Below are 17,740 nucleotides of genomic sequence, written 5' to 3'. Positions count from 1 at the left end.
AAAAGGAGTGGGAACTTGGTTCTGCTTCTCAGCTGATCCTACCGCCACAGGGCTGTTGTAGGCCTTGAGTGACAGAATGTATAAATATATAATGTGCCTGTTACCTGGCACACAGTGTTGATTAGTATTGCCATATTCACTTCTTTTTTTTTTTTTTTTTTTTTGAGACAGGTCTCACTCTGTCACCTAGGCTGGAGTGCAGTGGCATGATCGTGGCTCACTGCAGACTCAACTTCCCAGGCTCAGGTGATCCTCGCAGCTCAGCTTCCCGAGTAGCTGGGACTACAGGCCTGTAACGCCTGGATGATTTTTTGGTACTTTTTGTGGAGACAGGGTTTCACCATGTTGCCCAGGCTGGTCTCAAACTCCTGGGCCCAAGCAACCCTCCCACCTTGGCCTCTCAAAGTGCTGGGATTACATGCGTGAGCCACTGTGCCTGGCCTATATTCACTTCTCTTAAGATACCATAAGAATAATTATTTTGGCAGCGACATTCCACTGTTTATGTGCTGGCATACCAATCCTCAAGTTTTTTTCTCTCTCTCTTACACAGAGATCCCATATTTCCAGAACTCTGGCTAAACCTAGGAGTAAGGTGCCTGGAGTTGTGTCTGGAGCCATGTCAGGAGCTGTGCTTCAAAATGTGCCTACAAGTGCAGTCTGGGTTGCTGGCCCCAAGATCACTGAGGTAACAAAGTGGAATTGTTCAGAGCATGGGCAGCTGAGTCAGAAAGACAGATCTATGCTTGAATTCCTACTCTGCTACTTACTGGCTGTGTGACCCCTGGGCTAGTTGATTAACTTCTGTGAGCCTTCTTTTCCTCATCTACAGTGGGTATAATATTAACATCTACCTCAAAGGGTTGCTTGTGAGGATTGAATGAAGACTCAGAGAAGTTAAAGATATTGCTCAAGCCCACCCTGGTAGTAAATTGTAGACTTGGAAATCTGACCCAGGTGTATTAAACTCAAACACCATGATCTTTCCATTACCCCAAGATGCTCAACTTCTTTATACCTGCCTGGACAGAAAGAAGGGTACACCTTAGCACCTACATAATGTAGCATATATGTAGCATCTTGCCTCCAGCTAATCCTAAACTTATGGTAGGGATCCATTTCTCAGTCAGAGTATAGCTCTGATCCAGAAATGCTTCAGGGGGAGCTGAAGATATTGTCAAGGAGACAACCCTTAACAGCTGCCTTCCCCGTCTCAGCCTGTGGGTGGAATTACGCCCAAAGGTCCCTGTGTAAGTGGGAAGAGAACAAGGAGGAGACCCTTCTCCACTGGAGAGATGATTATTTTCCATTTGGCAAAAGGTAAGTGGGGCTTATTTCTGACATGTCTGTTAAGACCCCACATCTCTCACTCTGGTTTCCTTTCTTCTGGATCCATTAGCTACAGAGGAGAAAACACTGAGATAGACGCTAATGGTGTTGACGCTAAAGTTGTTAAGCAGCCCCTAGGGTCAGAAGACTATTTCCCTCTTGTACTACAGCAGGAAAAGTCACTTCCGTGAACTATTCAATCTTTAGTTTTAAACATCAACACTAGCTTTCACTCACCTCCATAGTTACACTCCCTGCAGCCTCATGACCATGACCAAGTGGCACAGGGTTCTCACATTCAGAAAGAGGAAACTGGTTTCTTGGACGACTCCTTCTTTCCCCTCCTTTCTTAGTCCCAGCAACAGAGAGACTCATATAGCAGAGATATTCCATTTTTTTAAAAAAATTATTTTTTGTGAAAATTAAAGGAAAATATTCTAGGGGCATTACTTCTCACAAGGAAGTGGTTGGGGAAGGCCACAATAGCCTAAAGGCAAGCTTTCTTAAATGTTTGGCTTGGGCCTATACCTCACACTTTTGGCCTGATCCCTTAGTTGATACCCTGGAAAACAAGGCTGAAGACAACATAGGGTATTAATAGGACCTAAGTTATCAACAACCAACCTGACCTTTGCATGGGAAATTTCCCTTAAGTACCAAAATGACAACCCCAATGGAAGGATGGTTGATAGCATTAAGTCAAGGGTCCTGACACCCAGTGCTACATAAAAGCTGGGGCAAGCATGAAATTGGCCAGTGGGGTCAATTCCCTTGAAGGGGCAGGATTCTAATGGATTAAGTGACATTCAGAACAACGAGGAGATTGTGAAAGAAGAAATCCAGGTATACAGTTATGTCAGAAATACTGACACTGAGCCAATTTTATTTCCTGCCAGATTTTCACCTGATGTCCTATCTGAAGTGTTAAGAATGTGGATGCCTACATTACTCTCCAAGACATTTTCTGTTCCCTTTATTTGAGCGTAAATAGTTAAAAAGATACAATGGCAGATTATTAGCATTTTGCTGTTGTTGAATCAAATTGAATTTAGTCATTTAAGAAACTGAGACTTCAAAACAGTTTTTCTTACTGCTCACGGGCTTGACTGTCCCTCAGCCCTTCTTAAAGAAGCAGGCACACCATATGTTCTGGTTGTTGCCTTTAAACGTCTTGAACTTGGGCTTCAGTATGGGCTCTCCCTTTTCTGGCTCTTATAATTAGGAGACACGAGTTCACAGTGATCAAGAACAAGAGCTATCAAGCTGGACAGACCTTTCAAATGCTTGCTCTGCCACTGAAAGAATTAGGGCAGGTTACATCATCTCTCAAATTTTGTTTTCCCCATCCGTAAAATGGAGCCCACAACAGCAAATGCTTCAAAGAATTGTTGTGAGGCTTCAGTTAGATGTATCTATGGAGAGCACTCCCTGCTTAGCACATTGTAAGCTCTTAGTAAAAGTTAGTTGTCATTATTGTAATTATTATTATTAAAGCTGGGCTTAGAATTGGTTGATATGGCCTCTCCCCAAGAGCTCCCAATGGGGCCTGGTAGTAATAAGGAAGCACTGGAGAAACTGGCCAGGAGCACCCCAGGAGCATAACCTTTGTAAGCTTCACTGTGGTTCCTTCTTTGGCTACAGTGTCTGAAGGCTATCTGCCCTGAGCTGAGCAGAGTCTACAACAGAAGCAAGTATGTCAGCTTCATGATGGCAAGAATTTGTTTTGTTTATTGTTGTAGGCCCATTTCCTGGAATGGGGTGTAATGCATTGTAGATGCTTAGCCAGTATTTGTTAAAGATAAAAAGCAGGGATTCTGACCCACATCAAGAGGACCATGGCAGGGACTAGTGCCTCAAAGTCGAGTGTACCATTTTCTTCAAAATGGAATCAACTAAATTGTCTGCTGAATCCGAAGGAAAGCCCAAATGATAAATTTTTGTCCCTTTAGGAAACCATTCCATAGATTTTCTTTAAAATCTATAGATTTTTAAATTCTGTAGATTTTCTTTAAAATCCCAGAAAATCATTATTGACAGGATTAAGATAAGCAACTAACACAGTCAAGATTCAATCCAAATAATTCCTTTAATAATAAGAGCAAAGAGTGCAGTTTGGATGCCAATTCCAGGTCATAACTCAAAGACTCACCTCTATGAGAACTGGACTTCCAAAGTCAAATTCAGACATTAAAACAAAGATCAGAACTAAATGAGATTTGTATTTAACATCAGTAAGGAGATAACATCAGGATTCTGATCTTGCACGAACAAGCAATTTGAAGTTTCTGTCTTTGTTTGGGGATTGGCAAAAGTGTGCAGCACCTCAGAGAGGAAATCAAGGCTAGTAGTCTTTGGTTTGAGTAGGTACTAGGAATGAAGACGGGTAGGTAGGAAATTCTTCCCTGGGCTTATTTTTTTCACTTTGGATTCTTAGTCCTTCAACCAACTTTGGATTCCTTACTCTTATTAAAGAATAAGAGAAAACCACTAATTTGAGGAAGAGAGCACAGGTTTTAAATTGTTCCTTCTATTCTCCCTCTTGACAGAACCCACCATCGCACCGACGCCGACTCAGCATCATCCCACCTGTTATCCAACCTGAAATAATTTCTAAGAACTTGGTAGAAATCTCTCTCGATGATGAGTCACCTAAGAATCCACAAAAGAAGGCTTTACCACATAAGAGTTTGACAGCGACTCAGGTGAGTATATATTAAGGGGCAGGTTGAGGGGCCTCACAGATCAGAGGCATAACTTCTTCTTGTATCATCTATTCTCCCGCTGGAGCTCAACACTAGGGGGATGATTGGGGAAGGAGCTGACATTCTTGGCTTTTGATTTGCATGGTGGTTTTCCATCCAATTCTACAAACCAAATAATCACCATTTTAATGTATAAGCAAGGGAAGATAGTATTTTCGAAAAAATAATAGTTTGCAGATGTTTTGAGTTATTTCATGAAGATAAAAATACAGACTTTTACTGAAGCATAGACTCTACACTTAGAAATCCAAAAAATATCAGAGGTTAGGACATATAGTATTATTTGATAGACACATATCCATGTGAAAAATCAGTTGACACGTGAGAGGGCGATGTGTCTATTTCATATATCTAGGTTTGTCAACCAGATAATATCAATCAGCGTATAGTAGTGTGTGCTCATATCAACACTTCCATTCTCAAACTAATGTGTGTTTAATTGAATTGGTTGTTGGTGAACTTGAAAAGGCTCTGAGAGTGAGGTAGAGTTTAGAATGATTAACCTTTGGAAATAAAAAGTAAACAGAAACCTAATTTATAGGGAAGATAATTGGCCAGTCAGAACAAAACTCTATTTTGATGTTAAAAGATCCTATGAAGTGAAGCAGCCCTCAGTTAGATATGTCAACAAAGAAATTAGGTTAAAACCAAAGTTAAAGCACAGACTGGTAGTAGGTGGATGGATGCTTATTGTTTTATGGATCTGGGCTATGACTACAAGTATTTTCTGCAGAATGCCACTAAATCAGATGAATTGGGATGTATAATCTGAACTAGTGGAAGGATTGAATTAGATAACATTTTTTATTGTAGTAAAATACAGATCACATAAAATTTACCATTTTAACCATTTTAAAGTATACAATTCAGTGACAGTACATACATTCACAATGTTATACAATCATCACCACTATCAAGGTCCAGAACCTGTTTGGTTCTCCAAAATGGAAACCCCGTTCCTATTAAGCAGTCATTCACCATTCGTATCTCCCATCAGCCCCTGACAACAACTATTCTGCTTTCTATCTCTGTACTTGCCTACTCTGGATATTTCACGTAAATGGAATCATACAATATGTGGCTTTTGTGCTGGCTTCTTTCAATTAGCATAATGTGTTTGAGGTTCATCCATGTCGTGACATTTATCAGTACTTCATTTCTATTTATGACTAAATAATACTTCATTATATGGATGTACCACATTTTGTTTAGCCATTCATCCATTGATAGACACTTGTGTCCTATCTACCTTTTGGTTATTGTGTATAGTGCTATTATGAACATTCTTGTACAAATTTTTGTTTGAACACCTGTTTTCAATTCTTTTGGGTATATACCTAGGAGTGGAATTGCTGGGTCATATGGTAACTCTATGTTTAAGTTTTTGAGGAACTAGCAAACTGTTTTCCCCAACAGCAGTACCACTTTACATTACATCCCCACTAGCAATGTATGAGGGTTCCAATCTCTCCACATCCTGGCTAACACTTGTTAGGTTCCTGTTTTAAAAAAATTATAGTCATGCTAGTGGGTGTGAAATAGTATCTCATTGTGGTTTTGATTTGCATTTCTCTAGTAAATAATGATGTTAAGTATCTTTTCATGTGCTTGTTAGCCATTTGTGTATCTTCTTTGGAGAAATATCTATTTCTCCTTTGCCCATTTGTTAATTGGGTTATTTATCTTTTTGTTGTCGAGTTTGTAAACCAGAAAAGTACCTAAGACAGGTCAGAAACAATTTGGAAATTTTATTTTGCCATGGTTAAGGATGTGCACCTGGGAGGCAGGTCTGTGCCTTTCTCCAAAGATGATTTTGAGGGCTTCAATGTCTAAAGGGGGAAAAGGCGGATATTGGGGAAAGATGACCACATTTTTAAAAGGTGTGGGAAGATAAGAGACAAATGGTTGCATTTTTTTGAGTCTTTGATCAGCCTTTCACTGAATACACAATTTACATGTGAGAGGAGGTAGAGGAATAGTCACTTATGCCTTCATCTTCCTCAGTGAATCTGCATTTTTACATCAGAAGAAGCAATCAAATATGCATTTGTCTCAGGTGAGCAGAGGGATGAGTTTGAGTTTTGTCCTTTGTCCCACACCTGTGAAGATAAGCTATCAATATACATTGTCAGGGTAAAATTCTTAAAGCTTAAAGTTTGGGCTGATTAAATTCCCTGGCCTCAGTCACATTGCAGGATAAATGCTGGTATTTAACATTTGGGGGTTAAGTTATTCCACTGAATTGGCTAATAAAGAGTTAATTTTGAGTGCTACAAGTATGCCTCTTTTTATAATATCTCATGCTTTACCTGGATGGCTTACACCATAATTCCCCAGCATTGTATACAAATAAGTCTCCGAAGCCCAGAGCCATCTTTTTTTTTTTTTTTTTTAAAGCAATCTTCTGCTGCATACGCCTGTAGTCCCAGATACTCGGGAGGCTGAGGCAGGAGGATCACTTGAGGTTAGGAACTCCAGGCTGTAGTGCACTATGATCATGCCTGTGTGTAGCCACTGTACTTCCACCTGGGCAATGTAGTGAGACTCTGTCTCTAAAATGAAATAAAATTTTAGTTTTAAAATCCGCTAATACATCAAAGGAGAACATAATGCTCCCTCCCATGATTGTATACAAATTTACAACTTTCAAAGTGATTTTCCTTATATAGTTACATTTGACTCTCTCAATAACTCTGTAAAGCAGATAGGAAAGATTCTCATTATAGATAAAAAAAATTGAGGTTCAGAGAGGTGAAGTGACTTGGCCAAGGCCACAGAGCCAATCAAAGATAGAGCTGGGGCTTGATCCCAGGACTCCTGACCAAATCCATAGCACTTTTCACTGAACTATGTGGCTTCTAGCAGTCCTCTTTTTATAACCAATGCCCAGCAATAGCAACGACAGCTAACATTTATCAAGACTTTCTTATGTAACGGGCACTGTGTTAAACACTTTCCTTGTATAATTTTATTTAATCTTTACAACAACAAACCAAAGTATGTATTATGATTATTCCCATTTTACAGACATGAAAACTGAGGCTCAAAAGGGCTAGGGAACTTGCTCAAGGTCAGACAGCCAATAAGTGGTATAGCTAGGATGTCATATTCAGGCCTATTTGGTTTCAAAGTCCATGTTCTTATTCTCTATACTAGTTAAGAAATTGAAGAGATTGTGATAGAAGGGGGCTGCAGGGAATACCAGAAATTCCATCTCTAAGAACTTTCAAGTTGGCAAAAATATTGACCACAACAGCTTTTAAGTAACATAGATTTTGAATGAAGCAGCAGCTGTGCAGGAACTCTCAGGAATGGGCACAGAAGCCACTTTGCCACACCCAGGGAATTAAAATCCCTACAGCCATTATTGGGTCTCACACTCTGTGCCAGTACCTCTTGGTGCAGAAGTCTCCCACCAAGAACCACATTTCCCACCAAGAGTAGCTTCTTCTTGTGGAGATAGACACATGCTTTTAGCTTTTGACTCACATAGAACCCAACTCTCCAACATCCCAGTGTCAGTTTCAGAATGTATTTTTTCTCAGAGTGACAGCTTTATGGGCCAAATGCTTGATGAAATCTGGGCCTAGACAGCCACCTGGTAATCCCCTTATTTAAGACATTACAATCAGAGCTTTCCTTTGTTCCAAGAAGACAGTCAACCTTCTCTCTATCCCTGCTCAAAAGGGGAAAACCCTAGCATCATAAAACAGAAAAAGAAATCATTAAAAAGGACTACCAAAATGTGCATTGTTGACGAAACTCCTTTGCACTGGGTCTAGAAACTTGACAGAAGGGAAAAAAGAAGTGAAAATGTGTTATTATTTTCCAAAGAGCAGCCCTTATCCCAGCTAACAGCAAAAGAGTGTCCAGCTCTCTACTAACCAGTGCTGAAGAATCCTTTCCCCTGGCCCAAGGTCCAACCCAGGTTCCTTCTCTAAGAAGATTCTGGATTAGTAGGTACCAGGCCGGGCACATCTCCCAGATGTTGAGGAACAAGGAGCCCATTTAATTCCAGATATTAATCTGAAGATATCTGTGCTAAACTCTCTCTAAAACACAGGAGAAGAAATGAAAACATCTCAGCTGTACTTAATAATATGCATAATGGACCAAATGTTCTCCCTTATAAGTGGGAGCTAAATAATGTGTACACGGTGGACATAGAGTGTGGAAAATAAACATTGGAGATTTGGAAGAGTGGGAGTGAGGGAGGAGGGTGAGGGATGACAAATTACTTAATGGGTACAACGTATATTATTTGGGTGATGGTTACAGTAAAAATAAAAGCTCAGACTTCACCTCTATGTGATATATCCGATATATCCATGTAATAAGCTATGCTTCTACCCCTTAGATTTATACAAACGAAAAAATAATATGCAGATTGGGTTCAGACAGGGTATGTTGGCTGTCAGAGTGCGTGGAAGGAGAAGTAGGGTTGGAGGGGAGTGAGGATGGAAAAGTAGAGAAAGGTGTCCCACTTTCTCCACTCGTTTTTCTTTCAGAATTCTGCCAGGAAGGGATTCTATTTGCTTTTCTTGGGTAACTCATAAAATCCTGTGGTTGGCTTCTGTGGTAGCTTTTTTTTTTTTTTTTAAAGACAGTCTTGCTCTGTTGCCCAGGCTGGAGTGCAGTGGCACAATTTCGGCTCACTGCAACCTCCACCTCCCCGGTTCAAGCAACTCTCCTGCCTCAGCCCCCCGAGTAGCTGGGACTACAGGTGTGCACCACCATGCCCGGCTATTTTTTTTGTGTGTGTGTTTTTAGTAGAGACGGGGTTTCACCGTGTTAGCCATGATGGTCTCGATCTCCTGACCTCGCGATCTGCTAGGATTACAGGCGTGAGCCGCCATGCCTGGCCTGTGGTAACTCTTCTAAGTTGCTGCTAACCAATAGGACTGAGGGAAAGAGGACCTAAGAAGGCCTAAGAAGGAGCCACACTTCCCAAAAGGAGTCCATATATTTGTGACTCCTGTTCTAAGGCAACTGATGGGATTATTCCTGAACTTGCTGTACTCATATTTGAAAATGGGAGCCGTTCTCTTCATGCTAGAGGACTAGGCATTGGTTCTCAACTTTGGCTCCTGGAAGACTCATTTGGAAACCCTGTTAAAGCTATTCTAAAGCCTTTCCCCTGATCTTCTTACTCATTAGGTCTTGATATGTCCCCGAAATGTGCTTTTACAACACTCACTCCAGGTGATTTTGGTGCTGGGGGATTCCAGACCATACATTGAGAAATACTGTGTAGAGTTCCAGAGAGTGTATAGTTTATTTAATTCACTGGTGAGTTAAGGGAAGTCATAACATATACATATAATCTATACCCACATAACATACTCTAAACCTAACAACAGAGATCCTGTTAAGACTGTTTTAAATCACATGTCTGAGCTTGAGCTCCATAGTCAGATGAGGAGAATGCTTGATCGTTTTGCTCTTTAATTTTTAGCCCCGGTTTGAGAATGGATGTGGGTCTGTGTTTAGACTGATGTCTATAGATTCCTTAGTGAGAGTCAAGCTAACACAGGGAGATCAGTGGCTGTTATTAAGTTTGATGGACTCTTGGCTTAGGCTGTGATTGGAAACAGATAAACTCTGTCCTGCACATACCCAATCTAGAAATTGCCAGATTTTTGCTGAGCCTGATTTTTCTGTTACGCTATAGAATGAGTTTCACTAAAGTAAATTAAGTATCTTTAGTGTTTATACCACAAGGTTTGGGATGCCAACTGAATTGAAAGGTCTTTATATTTATTAAATATGTACTTACTTGCCATGTGGGCATCATAAGTTGGCTTTCATGCAAAGCAAGTTGTACGGTGTTCTTTTAGGGATTCCAGATTCATAGATCTCCTTGTTTTTCTCCTTCTACCTTTGGCTGGAGCTAGTGAGGCCTCAGAAAGAATAACTAAAATAATACAGAGAACAGAGGAGCTTGCTCTGATGACATCTCAGAAAGGCAACTTCTGGTGGGAGCCTTTAACGTAATCAAGTCACCAGTTCAAAAAACATGTTTTGAGCAACTACCATGTAGTGCTTGTGCAACTACTACAAGCACAGTTGGAGGTACTGTATCCCCAATACAGTAGTACATAGAACAGATAAAAACCCTTCTTCATGGAGTTTATATTGTAAAGGGGGTCATGGACAATAAGCAAGCTAAATAAGGAAAACATATTGTATGTCAGACAGTGAGAACAGTGACAGGGAGAAAAACAATGTAAGGAAGGGGATATGAAGTGGCTCAAACATTTTAAATAGATTGGCCAGGGAAGACATCACTGAAAAGGTGCCTTTTTTTTTTTTTTTTTTTTTGATGGAGTCTCTCGCTTTGTCGCCCAGGCTGGAGTGCAGTGGGGTGATCTCAGCTCACTGAAACATCCGCCTCCCAGGTTGAAGTGATTCTCCTGCCTCAGCCTCCCGAGTAGCTGGGATTACAGGCATCTGCCACCACACCCAGCTAAGTTTTGTATTTTTTGTAGAGACAGAGTTTCATCATGTTGGCCATGCTGGCCTCAAACTCCTGACCTCAGTTGATCTGCGTACCTCAGCCTCCCAAAGTGCTGAGATTACAGGCGTGAGCCTACCACACCAGGCCATGAAAAGGTGGCTTTTGAATCAAAACCTGAAAAAAGTAGGGGAGCTAGCCACATGGACATGGGGGAAGAGCATGCCTAGCAGAGGGAACAGCAGGCACAATGGCCCCAAGGGGAGAGCATGCCTGAAGTGCTTGAAGAACAGCAGACCAGCAGTGTGTCTGGAGCAGGAAATGGCTGGTAATGCGGTCAGGGATAAAAGGAAGACAGATCATGTGAGGTTAATGGGAGCATAGATGTTATCCTCCAGCCCCAAAAGACCAGAACTATGACACCACTCTGAAGTATGAAAGATGTTCAGAACAATAAAAGAAGAGCTTTTACTCTATACACTGATATCAAATTTATATTTCCAGTAGATAACATAATCTAACTAGATGATATCAGGAAGAGGCAGTATATAAATTCATAGATGAAAGTTGCACAAAGAAGTAAAGGAAATCTTGGGATCAATCCTACTTTTGTGTGATTGATCCCACAAAAGTCAACTGTACTATTTCTCTGTCTTCTCCCTGAATCCAAAACAGAATGGTCTGCAGGATTTGTCATCAGCCTGACCCATTAGCACTGTGTTAAGTCCCCATGCACTGGAATGACAGTGCCATCTTCATAACCAAGATAGTAACTAAGGTTATCACTGCATCAACATACAATGGTGGTGGGAACCATGAAGGCATGTGAAAGCTGCAAGTACCAAGGGGATCCCCGCTGTGCAAAACTAGCCTGAAGAGAACTTAGTGGGTAAACACAATGGGAGATTCTGTCTACTTGCTAAATTATAATATATGGTTTGCTACTAGTATCTAGCAGAGACAGTTTATCAGCTGATCTTCAAAGGGCCTTCTGCTAACAGAAATCGAAATCTTCTTAGGAATGGAAAGAGCTCTGGGGAGGCTCTTTGAGGTATGGAAAATGCTGTGTCCAGAAGCCCAGAGGAGACTATTTTGAAGGTCCTACAGAGGAATTCAACTAGGTGTCCCAGAACCAAATAGTATGGAGATATGGAGGCCAGCCATAATGAGGACAGGGTTACAGGCTCCATCACTATCCCACTGGAGGTTAGAGCATTCAGTTCCTGAGGGTCCTCCCATCAGTCTTGCACCCATGAACTGTCAATATAAATAAAAGGTAGTGTGCTGTCTATGAAAATGCACCTTGCAGACAGGCCCTCTTCCAACCTGATTTTCCTCCCTCCACCCAACCCTCCAATATAGAAATCCCAGAGCTCTGCTGGGTTTCACTGATACCAATTGTTCCTCTCACCCCAGCCAGATGTCCTGTTGATAAGAAGGGGATCTAGGACAAGAGAACATGCAGTCTCTCTGACTTTGCAAACTCAATTAAGTGGTTGTGTTCCCATCCCGAGGACAACGGGGTGCCCCTGAAAGCTTTCTAAGCAGAGGAGTAACCCAAACTTCTTCCTGTTTCTTGTTTTCATCTGCAAGGAAACCAGTAAAATTATGGAGCTTACCTCTAACAAATAAGCCCATTGACAGGAAATGTAGGAAAGGGGACAATAGTTCATGAAGGATTTCTTCTTTGGGAATTCTTCAGCCGGAAGAATATCCAACTTTTGAGACCAGTAACAGCATACGGGTTGACTCGTCTGTTTTCTCCCACCTTCCCCAGAGCTTCTCCGAGTTATCTTCTGGACCTGATTGCTCACAGTCCTTGACTGCATTTGCCATGCTTGCCTCTACCAGCAGCACCCAGCTGCCCATTGGTTTCAGCACCCCAGCCACCACCGAGGGCTGTTTGGATTCTTCAGCTGCTCGCCACAAAATGACTTTAAATCCCCGCAAACAAAAGAAGAACCTTCAAGTGATTGTAAGTCCTTCAAGAGACAGGGCACTAAACTCCTGTATAAGAAAAGATGAGTTCCAACCTTTACAAACTACTACTAGGGAAATAGTATGGTGTAGGAGACTCATGCCCTAAGTAAGCTTGGCAAGGTCAAGGGTGCTGTCCTAAGCTTGACACCCCCAGAGGGGTGAGCAAGCTTGCATCTACTGGATGTGGTTTCCTATCCGTGTGGAACTTATATTAGAAGGGACTAAAAGGAAGCAGAAACAGTGAATGATTTAAACCCCCATAAACTGCTTATTGGGTTAACATCTGGGAGTTCACTCAGGCCTATTTGTAGAGAATATTCAACCCTAGCCCAGATCAGGATTCTTTCAGTTATTAATCAGATGAGACCCATGAGTCATAAATTGCAGCACTATTCCACTTATTTGGAGGTCAAGCTTTCAGCAACCCTAAACATCCAGAACTTAGTTGTTAACCCATCCAAAGATCTCCAAATAGATGCCACATGACTTTCCAGGAAGCAGACGTACTGTGTTAAAAACATGGCCACAGATTAGACTCAGACCTGACAGCAAAGAGAAGTGACAGCTGGTAGCAGACAGAATGACAGAAACAATCTGGGGCCATTTAATACAGGGGCTCAAGAACCTTGTCCACCTCAATATGTCCTTCAGGGCCACACTATATCATAGTCCAATGTAATAGATAATTTTATTATTTGTCCAAGTCATCTAGAAAAAGTAGATTATTTTCCGTGATCCCTGTTTAAAAAGATAGAGAAATAATGCTTTTGGAAAAGGCTTTTAGTAAAAGTTAAGGATTAGGGCTGGGTGCAATGGTTCATGCCTGTAATCCCAGCACTTTGGGAGGCCGAGGCGGGCGGATCACCTGAGGTCAGGAGTGTGAGACCAGCCTGACCAACATGGAGAAACCCCGTCTCTACTAAAAATACAAAATTAACCAGGTGTGGTAGCGCATCCCTGTAATCCCAGCTACTCTGGAGGCTGAGGCAGGAGAATCACTTGAACCCGGGAGGTGGAGGTTGTGGTGAGCCGAGATTGTGTCATTGCACTATAGCCTGGCAAGAGCAAAACTCCGTTTAAAAAAAAAAAGTTAAGGATTAAAAAATGTTAGTGTTTAGTGTTTAAAACGATGTGTCAGTTGTCTATAAAACTCACTTTGATCAAAAACTGAATTCGCCAGTGATTCTGGGCTGAAAGGAAGAGACTGTAAATCAGAGGTGAAGTGACTAAAAGATTGTATAGTACAAACATTTTACAGAGAAGGGCATTAAAGCACAAATAATTTCAGATACTTACCCAAAGTCAAACACCCAGGTGGTAGCAGAGCTAGGGCCAGAATCCAGTCTTCTGACTTCCAGCTCAGCCCTTTTTCCATCCCACCATCTTGCCTCTAGCTTAGGCATCTCAATTTCACTTTAGGTTTTAGACAAAATACGAGTTGAAAGAACAGGTGGAGGAGCAGGGCGGCAGAGGGAAGCCCTCTGGTGGCCTTGAGAGTACCTTGTTAGTTTGGTGTCGAAGAAGGGGTGACCAATTACTAGGTGCCAAACCCTATACATGCATTATCCCCTGAATACCTCACCACAAACCTGGGAGATGGGGAAGGTTGGCTGAGGGAAGCAGTATGACCCTTCTAACTTTCTTCTTTCTGTATAGCCTAGTTGAGAAAAAGCCTGTGCATTACCCTCTGAGAAGGCCAGAGCATCCACTTCTTCCCTGTGACTCTCTCCCTGACATGTGGATGAATATAAAGAAGATCCAGGATCATTTATGACACAGGGACTACTACCACTTTCTCCCTGCTCTGTAATTTCTTAGATCTACAAGTCCCACAGGAGGTTTCTCCTGGTCCCTTATTTATTGATGTAGACACAGTGATTCAGAGAATAACTTGCCCAAGGTCACGCAGCAAGTAAATGATGAAGAGATTTTGAATCCAGGCCAATCTGACCACGTTTACTCAAAAATAAATTATTATGAGCTGTGTCTGTTTGCACAGGCACTTTGAGTGGGAGTGTAAAGACTTATATGTTTGTCTTTACATGCATGCCATAAAGGCTTACACTAAGCAAATTCTGGACACTGTTCAGTGCAGTGCTATGCTGACATTTCCAGAGCTGTATTGTAATTATCAGAAAACCTTATTTATACTAAACCAACTTCAGCCCATCCAGTGTAAGGGCTGAACCTTTCAGCTTTTTCTCCTTTCCCTCCCAACAAAACCCCAATTCTTTTTCTTCTTTTGATCTGGAAAGAGATAATTCATGCTTTCATTACATTCCTTGAAAAGAAGCCAAAAAGGATTTGAATTTGGCTCACAGGTCTGGTGAAGCAAATCAGAGAATCCCAATATGGCCGAGGGCATGATTGTTGTCAGGCCCAATGACCCCGTTTTCGGATTCGTGGCCTTCCAGTGTGGTTCAGTCATTTCCAGGGTATTTTAGAGAGATCCCTGCAGTGTGTCACTCAGACATTAGAAACTCCAAACCTGGATGAACCACTTCCAGTAGGTAAAATGATCCCCAAGGATCTCTTGGTGGAAACAATTCCATTAAGAAATCCCTGGAAATATCTCCATTGAAATAACGTCCATCTTTAAAGGTACTGTTACGTGCCCAGCATCAAGAACTTTTTTCCTGATGCTTTTTCTTTGGCAACCATGCAGGAGTGGTTGGAAAGCACTTCAGTAGGATTCAAGCTCTTTCTTTTCCTGTTTCAGGTGGAACCAAAGGAGGAGGAGCCAAACCTTCCATTGGTTTCTGAAGAAGAAAAGAGCATAACCAAACCAAAAGAAATCAACGAAAAGAAGCTGGGAATGGACAGTGCAGGTTAGCATATCTTCACCCTCGCCCAGAAACATGTATGACAGACTTCATTGCACAGTGCTATGTTGATAGGAGCTATACCCAAGAACTACCCAGGACTGCTGCCCTTGGTCTTCAGAGAGCTTTCAATTTTATATGCAGAAAATGTTGTCCAGGCTTCTCCATCTAAACTGCCAAAGTAATACAATTGCCACTTGTGTGGGGTTCAGGTAAAGGATCATACCTGGATTCTTATTTTATGTAAATGAATTTCCAACAAGAGAGGTGTTTTGTTTGTGAATTTGTTTCATCCTCTCCGAGGCTAACATACATGCTGAGTTCCTCAGTGAGCCCAGATATGAGAGGACAGCCACTGATTTCCCCTTCAGCATTCTTCCTCAGCAGCAGAACCAGAAAGGAATAACAGAATTGGCCAAAAAATCATTTTTTTAAAGTTGCCTTTCTCTTCCTGTAGAGAGAAAATGTCTGTGTTAATAATGATACTATTGCCCACATCCATGGACAAAGAGGGTTTATGCAGCTGCAGACAGATGTCCTTGGCAGCCAACACCTATCAAATCCCCAAACAACAAATATCACCAGAGTGAAAATCTCTCTGTGTGTTTATGTGTGTGCATATGTGGATGTTGGCTCCAGTTGATGGCAAGCTGATTTCAAGCAATATTTGATAAAAAAAATTCCAGTTCCTCAAATTAAGTTGAACAGTTATGTTACGTTTTTGCCACAAAGGATTTCACATGTGGGTTCAAAGACAGGATATTCCTAAACACGTTTTCCCATGAATACTAAGAAAACCACAAAACCCTCCAAAAAAAAAAAAAAAAAGAAAAAGGAAGATTAAATGAGTACTCTTTTGTCTTTTTGAGCTTTATTTTTATTTATTTATTTATTTATTTAAGACGGAGTCTCACTCTGTCACCCAGGCTGGAGTGCAGTGGCGTGATCTCGGCTCACTGCAACCTCCACCTCCCTGGTTCAAGCAATTCTCCTGCCTCAGCCTCCCTAGTAGCTGGGACTACAGGCGCCCGCCGCCACGCTTGGCTAATTTTTTGTATTTTTAGTAGAGAGGGGGTTTCACCGTGTTAGCCAGGATGATCTCGATCTCCTGACCTTGTGATCTGCCCGCCTTGGCCTCCCAAAGTGCTGGGATTGCAGGCGTGAGCCACTGCACCCAGCCTTTGAGCTTTATTTTTTAATAGTTGTCTCTTTTACACACAGAGGATAGAACTGAGTCAGTATCCATGGTGGCAGATACTTTAGTTGATTTTCCGTATCATGGAAGTGGTTTGGAGCATAGTCAGCTATTCTCAGCGCTGTATGCTGGATATGAAACTACTGGATGGAGCTAAGGATGCAGCAGATAGTGAGGGAAGAAAGGCACAAGGGGCCCTTCCATCTGGGGATCAAAGTGAGTTCCTTAGAACTAGAAGAAAGGAGAGGAGTAATCTGTACAACTACTACCTTGTGCTTGACCTGAAGCCTGTGGACCAATGCAATTCTTAAGGCATTCCAAGAATTTCTTTGCATGTGTATTACATATGATTGGTTTAAAAAATGTTTTTATTTCAATAGCTTTAGGGGTACAAGTGGTTTTTGGTTACACAGATGAATTGTATAGTGGTGAAGTCTAGGATTTTAGTGCACCTGTCATTAGAGTAATGTACATTGTACCCATTATGTAGTTTTTCATTCCTCACCCCCTCCTACGCTTCCCACTTTCTGAGTCTTCAGTGTCTAATATACCACTCTGTATGCCTTTGCATACCCATAGCTTAGCTCCCATTTATAAGGGAGAACATGTGGTATTTGGTTTTCGATTCCTGGGTTACTTCACTTAGAATATTGGCCTCCAGTTTCATCCAGGTTGCTACAAAAGACATTATTTCATTCTTTGTTATGCCTGAGTAGTATCACATTTTCTTTAGTTGATTTTCCATATCATGAAAGTGGTTTGGAGCACAGTCAGCTATTCTCAGCGCGGTATGCTGGGTATGAAACCCCTAGATGGAGCTAGGGATGCAGCAGATAGTGAGGGAAGAAAGGCAGTGAGGGACCCTTCCATCTGGGGATCAAAGTGAGTTCCTTAGAAAAGTACTAGAAGAAAGGAGAGGAGTAATCTGTACAACTACTAGCATGTGCTTGACATTTTCTTTATCTACTCATAGGTTGATGGGCACTTAGGTTGATTCCATATCCTTGCAATTGTGAATTGTGCTTCAATAAACATATGTGTGCAGGTGTCTTTTTGATATAATGACTTCTTTTCCTTTGGGTAGATACTCAGTAGTGGGATTGCTGGATTGAATCATAGATCTATTTTTAGTTCTTTGGGAAATTTCCATACTGTTTTCCACAGAGGTTGCACTAATTTACATTCCCAGCAGCGGTGT

At 41.6% G+C, this 17,740-nt stretch overlaps 1 protein-coding gene across 1 annotated transcript in view; it reads left to right on the top strand.

The window, feature by feature from the left end:
* The window catches only part of KIAA1210 (KIAA1210 ortholog), a 49,049-nt gene that overhangs the window by 18,728 nt on the left and 12,581 nt on the right, over positions 1-17,740 (top strand). Inside the window, exons 5-8 of the mRNA XM_019018844.3 lie at positions 554-688; positions 3,876-4,031; positions 12,323-12,520; positions 15,245-15,353. Of these exons, the coding sequence (XP_018874389.1) occupies positions 554-688; positions 3,876-4,031; positions 12,323-12,520; positions 15,245-15,353 (598 nt within the window). The remainder of the gene's footprint in view (positions 1-553; positions 689-3,875; positions 4,032-12,322; positions 12,521-15,244; positions 15,354-17,740) is intronic.

This window comes from Gorilla gorilla, chromosome X (genome assembly GCF_029281585.2).
Source record: "Gorilla gorilla gorilla isolate KB3781 chromosome X, NHGRI_mGorGor1-v2.1_pri, whole genome shotgun sequence".
Classification (NCBI taxonomy): Eukaryota; Metazoa; Chordata; class Mammalia; order Primates; family Hominidae; genus Gorilla; species Gorilla gorilla.
This window is presented reverse-complemented; position numbering and strand designations above follow the sequence as displayed.